Raw genomic sequence first — 8429 nt, forward strand, 5'->3', positions numbered from 1 at the left:
CGCGTGTCTGAGGGGATATAAAAGAAGAGCATGGAACCGAAAGCTGTTGTAAAACAGGAAGGACAATTAAATGATATTGGCCAGGGCATATACCAGGGCACCATGAGTCACCATGTATGTACTACACTGTTTGTACAAAGACTTAGGGTGTGTGTGTGTGTGTGTGTGTGTGTGTGTCCTTAAGGACACTGACGTCATGTGTTCCTGTATTTTAATGTCATTGCTTTATTGTGAATTTGGGAGATTTGGCATCCTCCGAGTAAAAGTCGTCACATTGATTATTAAAAATCCAGAAAGTACATGTCTCATGTAAGAGGCCCTTTATTCAGTACTTTAGCAGAAGCCCCCTCTTGCAGTAATTACAGCTGCGAGTCTTCTCGTGTCTCTGCAAGCTTTGCACACCTGGATCCTGGGCAGTTTTTTTTATCCCATTCTTCCTGGCAGATCCTCTCAAGCTCTGGCAGCTTGGATGGGAAGAATCTGTGCATTTTCACATCTGTCCCCAGATGTTTTATGGGGAGGGGGGTTTAGTCTGGGCTTTGGCCGGGCCACTCGAGGACAGTCGGAGACTTGTCCCGAAGATGCGCCAGCGTTTCCTCGGCCGCGTGGTTGAGGTCATTGTCATGGTGAAAAGGTGAACCGTCGCCGCGGCCTCCGGAGCTGGCTTCTCCTCAGCGACCAGTCCTCCTGTCCCAGCAATGCTGGGACGGTGCCTGGTGTTGGCCAGGCACAGTGTTTGGAGTTCAGCCCAAGTGTTTGTCAAATCCGACCAGAGAAACTTTTTCCCTCATGCTCTTAACGCTCCGTGGAAAACTCCCAAGCGTGCCGTCATATGCCTTTTGCACAATGTGGCGTCTGTTAAGCAGCTCTACCGTAAAAGCCGGATTAATGGAACAATGTTGAGATGGTCGTCCTTCCAGAAGGTTCTCCCCTCCCCACAGAGGACTTCTGTTAGAGTGACCAAACTTTTCCCCCCGGTTTTATAATAAATCTTATTCTACAATGTATCGTAACGGTGCATCGTAACAAAAAGCCGTCAAATTAATATTGTGCCGTAAAATGAAATAGCATAAAATGGAAATAAATGAAGAACAAATACCTCAGATTTGAGCATCAGGAACAGTACTGTTCTTTTGCTGCCAACTCTTTTCACAGTAAGTACACAAGATTTATGCAACAAATTGTGTTTATTTAGTTCAAAGGGAAACTCATTCATAACAAAAAATTAAGTGATATGTATATAATGTATATGTTTTGTATGTGAAACTGGGTATCCGCTAATCTTCTTCTTGATGAGTAGATGATCATTTCTTGACCTCCTGAAATAAAAGAAATGAAATATGAAGGACAATTAGTGAAACATGGTGGGACAAGTTGTCAGATGATGAACATAGAGTAAAAGCACTTGTTCCTGATATTATTATGCATCATCACTGCTTAAAGGTGCTGTTCAGTGGTTCCCAGCCTGGAGGTCAGGCTCGTCCAAAAGGTCACAAAAAAAAATCTAAAGGGGGTCTCGAGAGGATTTGCGAAGTTCAAAGAAAAATCTTTTTAAAATTAGGTCTCTGCTCTTTGCTTTATCTGAAATATTTGTACCTTTTGTGGGCATCAAATGGTTATTGAAATGAAAACAATCTGAGGTGAAACTCATAGACTGACTCATAGACTGACACACCCCCCCCCCCCCCTAGGCTACTGCTAGATTTTAAGGCCTCACAGGCCAAAAAGTTATCTATAACTGTAAGATGTATATAATGAAGCCAAAGTAGTGAACTAGAAGTCGAAAAATAGTTAAAACAAGGGAATTCTCAGGTACCATAAAGTACCAAGTACCATAAAACTGTACTTGAGTCTAGTACTTGAATAAATGTCACTTCCCATCTCTGCATTTAAATATAGAAAGAGAGAACTTTCACCTAGACCTACTGTTAGCCATGATTAGAAAAGTGATGAAATACAATAATATAACATATTCAAATGCTCTACTTTTGGATAATATCACGTAACGAAGTTTTACAGATGTTTGGAGCAGCCGTCACTTCCATTCTTTTTTTTTTGGGATACAACAAAAAATAATAAATAATAATAATATATATATAACAGCTGTTGATACACTGTATGTCAGCACTCTTACATACCCCAAAGTGTTCCCAGCCTCTCATCTCATTATACAGAGCATCTCCGGGACAGGAAGTGTTCACCACCTGTCTGTGCCCTTGCACGGTGAATCTGGCCACCAGTCGCCCGCCGCCGACAGCGCAAGACGCCAGCCGATCTCTCACCAGCCCCATGGCGTGCTGGGAAGGCAGACTGGCGGCGTAGTCTCCAATGAAAGAAACTCCGAAGCCGATGGAGTTGTGTCCGAGGGTGTGCGCTCCTCGCCGGTGCCAGCCCCGGCCCTCGTAGAGGTACCCGTCGGAGCCTGCAACAAAGCTTTAGGGGGCACAGGGGATCTCGAGACTTTGTATGTTGGGTGCAAAAATTTCCCATATGCATGTTTATCTTGAAAACAGTTTTTACCTGTATCCTATGTCGTCCCAGCCTCTGTCCACCTGGTGGAAGCGCTGCATGGAGCGCATGTCCGCGGAGCACTGCTGGAAGGTCAGACAGGGCTGGCTCGGTGTGTGGGTGTGGTGGATGTACATGAAGGACAGAGGCAGAGACAGGTTGGTGGGCGTCCCTCTGTAAGGCTCTGCACCCCACATACACCGAGGTATGATGGGCGGGCAATCTGAAAAGGATGTATGACCACAGCCGGTTAGTGTGGCTCATTATTCTCATGTTGAAATACCACACTTCCCCTCTCTGGTCTTGGGCTCACCCATGTACATGTGGACGAACTCTTTCATTCCCTCCTTCACCACGGCCATCAGCTGCCTCTTCTCCTTCGCCTCCATCTTTGATTGCCTCCCCAGTCTCCGCTGCAGCTCCACCGATTTCACCACCCGTCTCGCGAGCACTGGAGGGACGAGCAGCTCCCCGAAGTTCTCCCTGCGGCGTCGGCTGATGAGGCGCGGGGCGGCGTCCAGTCCGCCGCTGTCCAGCTCGTGGCAGTAGTACTCTGTCAGCAGACTGCTGAGCTTGAGGGGGCGTCTGGTGTCGGCAGAGACCGCCGTCCCCAGGAGCACACCGTCCATGCCTCCGTTGACGTGAGCGGTGGTGAGCAGAGTGGGGGTGTCCGAGAGGGTGAAGGCTTGGGGAGAGGTCAAACTGTCCCAGCAGCCATCCGGTCCCAGACGGCGGGTGGGAGGAGAGGTGTGCCTGAGAGAGAGGCTGAGGTCTTTGGCCAGGGTGAGCTGGTACAGGCCCCTGACGCGCTCGCTAGACAGGGAGAGGAAACCGGCCTCGATGCCCAGGAGGAGCGGCCTGAGGGCGACAGTGGTGCCATCAGAGGTCAGGACCACACCTTCCTCCCTGGCGTCATCTGTCACCCTGTGCTGCAAGGCCTTTCTGATGTATTGCAAGAGGCGAGCGTCCATTTCGGGACCACCGGAATCCACCTTACCGAGGAAGTGCTGGACGAAGGCATCGTTTTGGCCAGCCGCCCAGCGCAGCCTCTTCAACACAGCTACTGGCTCCGCCCCAGGGTCCCCGTCCTCCACCTGCTTCACGGCCTTGACGAAGTCGTCCATGTGCCGGGAAAATGAAGCTGAAAAACAAAACAAACAGATTAAAAGTCATCTTTTCTGCCCTACACGACCTCAGTTTGTTACACTAAACACACGCCCTTACACCGTTGTCACCTGGAGAGTAGTTGTAAGGAGAAAAAGTGGAGCATCCAGGAGGAGGGGCCTCAAAAAGCCAGAGATTGATGTTTTACTTTTCATCAGTCACCTAACTGTGACTAAAGAGGTGGTTGTAATACAAGCAGTGTCAGAGTATGGTTTAACAAAAGCACGTAAAGTGTCCAGATAGTTAATATTCCAAAGAGTTACTTTGCTGTTTCAGAGTGAATTAGCTGCAGGTCCATTATCACAATCCTCAGAGAAGTGTCAGAGAAGCTGTTTTTACAATTTGTTTTGACTGGGTTGGAAGCTAATTCACCATTATTCTGAAAATGAAACATGATTGCAGTGCGGTCATATTCGATAATTTTTCAAAACAGTCAACACACTGATCCTTTCTCAGTGCAGGGGCCAGAGTCGGATGGCTCTCTGACTACTTTGTCTTCTACCCAGGGTGTAATAAAGACCTGAAAAATGAAGACGGAATGTATTTTCTACCATGGTAAGAGGAATCATGTGGAGTTATCTGATGCAAACAGGTCGCCGTGTCAGCTGTAGATAAGGTGTGGTATTTTAAAGGTCATACTATTGTATATAGCTACTGTTCATGCTCAAAAGAATAATACAAATGTTAGCGTCAAGAGACGAATTACAAATCTCATCTGAAAATGTACCAAAATCAATTCAGCTTCTGAATGTATATTTCCCTGTTACATAAAGTGCATCTCACACACCAAAAAAAGGCTAAACAAATATTCTCACCATCGGTATAGTACGTGCTGGCCAAGACCACAACAAGGGCCAGGGTCAGCTTCCGGCAGCCTTTATCCATCCTGAGCCTCCGACACCTTCAAGCTCCAAGCTTCAGACGTCTGTTACCTCGTTTCCCCCCTGTCTCTCTCTCATTTATAGAAGTTCGTGTGCAGAGTGAGTGGCTAGTTATGTAACAGCTGTACACAAACTGTAGATACGTCCGCCCTTTAATCAGTTGCCGTGGCTGAATGAGCAGTGTGGGAAAGTGGCACCTGCAGCGTGGGCAGTGTAGATCTGACCACTCAAGTCCTTCCTGTGCACCTCACACTGCAGCGTCAGAGAGGCCGACCTGGACATTTTCGAGAAATTCTCAAGTTCCGTAATTAATTCTCGGCCATCTCGTTCGTGTCTGTGACTTTCTGGGATTATTAGCAGCAAACTCAGCATTGTTATTATTACATCTTTGGCACTCCTCTCTGAGGCAATACGTGTCCTATTCTCAACATTCAGGAAACACAAAACCAAGCTGCAAAACTGAGGAATTCCCAGAACCACGAATCACGCAGGGGCTGTGTGGCAGTGTCGGAAATACACCTACGTGTGCACATATGTGACACTGTTCAATGTTGAGATGAAAATTTGAGAGGAGTTTTTACAGCAGTCACACGATGGCAAGAACAGGAAGTGGCCAGCAAGCTGGAGAAGTACATTGCAGAAGGACTGAAATGCAAAGGAACAAGTGCAAGGTTATTGATATGATACTATTTTAATCTGTAATCATAAAGAAAGTTATATAGAGGAACAATGACACTTGACAGCACCTATTTTCATATCAGATGTCGTGAAATTGAAGTGTAAGTAGGAACTTTATAACAGACTGATTTATAACAGACTGCTGTAGCTGAGTTATCATGTTAAAAGTTTCAACTGTCCCTTTTCCTGCTGGGACAAGTCACTGAGTCTGCTTTGAATTAGGTCTGCAAATCGAACTCCTTTGCAAAAAAACCAAAGGAAGACATTTGTTTACTCTAATGTTAGCAAAGCAACGTTTTAGGAACGCACGATCTATTCAAAGCAAAAAATGGCATGAAAAGTAGGCTACAACACTGGCAGGAAAGGGGGGGGGGGGAAAGTCAGTCAGAGTTGATCACTGACATGCAAAAAAATTTGGAGAATGTGTTGCTGCTATCATGGTTATAGTCGCAGCTTTTGTAAGTTAAAATTTGGTCTGTTTGGTCTGTTTGGGCTCTTTTCATTGGCTGACACTTGATAAAAAATATGCATCAAAAAGAAAAATGCAATGCATGGTCAGACTATGTACTGTACTATTTTGTGAATATGTATATCAACTGTGTAAAACCTTGTAGGCTAACTGGTTCTGTCCCGTTTGTCTTTGTCTAATATACAATAAATATGTATATATATAAACTGAAGGTGTATGATGAGATGAAGAAAGCACAGTAGACTACTGTGGGTCATTATAAGTATATGTAAAGCACTTCACAGTATGTGCTCTATATTTTCTCTGTGTTGTAAGTACCGCTCGGGTGCAGTAGGCGGCGCTGTACAATTAAAATCCTGGTTAAGCGCAATTGCACTTTACAGGAGGACGAAGAAGAAAAAAACAAGGAAAACAGGACATAGGCTGATCTGCTTGCAACCAAGGTTGGTTTATCAATGGAGGCCTCGCGTATATAAATCATGTTAGGTGATATCATAGAACATCATCTTTGCATTTTTGATTTTAAATCGTGTGTGCCTCGCGTTTCCGCTCCTGGAAGGACTCGCACTTTGACAGGAAGTGTCAGTTAGCATTTGTGGCTAGGCAGCTAACAGCCAGTGGTGATCAGCTGTCTGTTTGGGATTGACAGGATCAAACTGGACTGTAGTCAGATGAGCAAATGACGGACTTGTGTTGAAAGCTAACCGCGTGTGTGGTTAGTATTTGTACCGCGAAATAAAACGAACCAAACCGCCGTGGTGTTGGGAGAACACAGTGGTATCCCCCCCTGTGATGGGCGACAGCTCTCCATGGAGACGCTGGTGAGAAAGAGGGGTCGTTTTAGCCTCATGTGATTTTACTATCACTGTACGTTCGAGTCGCAGAGCTCAGTAGAAGCTTGTGATTTCAAATCAAAGTCAAATGTGAGCCCTGGTGATAAAAAGGCTTCAGACACCTCTGAGACTGGTTTGATTTACAGTCTGGCAAAGTTACTTTACTCCGTAGGAGTCATGAGGTTACGGCAGGTGACTTACTGTACAGGTTCTTAAGTCAATGTGACACTACAGGACAGGAAATTATGTCAGTTGATTTCAAAAAGATCAAATGTAACTACATATAATAGGATATTAGTGCAATTTTTCATACGATCAAACTGTTAAACATATTGTTAAGGTTGGTTTTGTTAAGTTTGCCTTCATACAACTGATGTTTTTTATTGTTTATCAATGACTTTTGACTAGTTTTTCAACCATTAATTCAAAACTTGGCTAATCAAACCATTTATCCATTACTTTCAGCCAAATATTTCCACCTTGTTATCAATGATTTCAAATATGTACCTTATTTTTAGATACAATTTCAACTGTGTTTATTTTTAACAGAAATATTAGGTAAATATTTACATTGTAAACTGTTTAAACAGTTAACCTATTACCAATAATTACCTATTTCGAACCTCCAGTCTACCATAGCAACATATGGTGTTTGGCTGACACAGGTTGATGGTAGGGTGTGTCATATTTACCCATTTGTAATCTTTTTAACCCATTTCTATAATACGAATACACATATATTCATACACCTAGTTTTAAGTTCTTTTTCCTGACAACTCGCATGAGTAGACTCTAAACTGTGACGGTCTTCGACAGAAAAATGGACACACGGTTCACTCGGGGCAAATCCAGCATCTTGGAGCGGCCCCTGACGCGACCCAAGACTGAAGTCAGCGTGAGCGCCTTTGCGCTGCTGTTCTCCGAGATGGTGCAGTACTGTCAGAGCCGCGTGTACTCCGTGTCCGAGCTGCAGACGCGCCTGGCGGACATGGGCCAGAGTGTCGGAGCCAGCCTGTTGGATGTGCTGGTGCTGAGAGAGAAGAACGGCAAGCGGGAGACCAAATTGCTGAACATGCTGCTCTTCATCAAGGTAAGCACATGTAAAAATACTGATGTTATTTTTTTAGAGCCCAATAACTATGTAGCTAAGACTCTGTTTACTTCCCTTTAGGTCAACGTGTGGAAGTCTTTATTTGGGAAGGAGGCGGACAAGCTGGAGCAGGCCAACGACGATGACAAGACCTATTACATCATAGAAAAGGAGCCACTTATCAACGCCTACATATCCGTGCCCAAGGAGAACAGCAGCTTGAACTGCGCTGCTTTCACGGCTGGCGTCGTGGAGGCCATTCTCACGCATGGCGGCTTCCCTGCCAAGGTCACTGCCCACTGGCACAAAGGCACCACACTCATGATAAAGTTTAACGAGTCAGTCATAGCCAGGGACAAGGCTTTGGATGGCAGATAAATTAATTTAAAAAAAGACTGGAGAGACTGGCTGGTTTTGTGAATCCTTACAGGAACAGGATAAATCATCCAGGTCCCGGCTTGTGTTAGTTCCTGAGTTGTGGCTGGCTGTGACTGAGTTTCTTTGTGGTAACTGATGAGATGGCGACTTTATGAATGGATGAACCAATGTCTGCAATGTACTGAGCCACAGCTAGAGCAGAAAAAGATGCAGACGATTGGTTCAAACTTCCAGGTTTTTGTGGATCACTTATGTTATACTTCATCATGTGACTCGTTCGTTTACCGTACATCACTGTTTAATCCATAGCGCCATGTAAGATAAAGAAAACAAAACAATTTGTAGTTCAAGGTGATTAAACACTAACATTGTTTCACAATAATTGCACTGTTGCGTCATTCTAGAGCCTCTTTTCCCCTCTGATGTTC

The 8429-nt window shown here is 45.0% G+C and overlaps 2 protein-coding genes across 2 annotated transcripts; one reads left to right on the forward strand and one right to left on the reverse strand.

The window, feature by feature from the left end:
• Nucleotides 1-1168: 1168 nt before the first annotated feature.
• Nucleotides 1169-4777, reverse strand: pglyrp6 (peptidoglycan recognition protein 6). The gene is made up of 5 exons (XM_035615130.2): nt 4488-4777; nt 2822-3649; nt 2521-2731; nt 2139-2433; nt 1169-1319 (listed from the first exon to the last, which is right to left on the reverse strand). Exons 1-5 carry the CDS (start codon nt 4555-4557, stop codon nt 1305-1307), a joined length of 1419 nt encoding a protein of 472 aa, XP_035471023.2. The 5' UTR covers nt 4558-4777; the 3' UTR covers nt 1169-1304.
• Nucleotides 4778-6017: 1240 nt separating this feature from the next.
• On the forward strand, nt 6018-8383 carry trappc5 (trafficking protein particle complex subunit 5). Its single transcript, XM_035615648.1, has 3 exons — nt 6018-6143; nt 7350-7623; nt 7705-8383. Exons 2-3 carry the CDS (start codon nt 7354-7356, stop codon nt 7999-8001), a joined length of 567 nt encoding a protein of 188 aa, XP_035471541.1. The 5' UTR covers nt 6018-6143; nt 7350-7353; the 3' UTR covers nt 8002-8383.
• The last annotated feature ends 46 nt before the right edge of the window (nt 8384-8429 follow it).

Source organism: Scophthalmus maximus, chromosome 17, assembly GCF_022379125.1.
Source record: "Scophthalmus maximus strain ysfricsl-2021 chromosome 17, ASM2237912v1, whole genome shotgun sequence".
NCBI classification, from domain to species: domain Eukaryota; kingdom Metazoa; phylum Chordata; class Actinopteri; order Pleuronectiformes; family Scophthalmidae; genus Scophthalmus; species Scophthalmus maximus.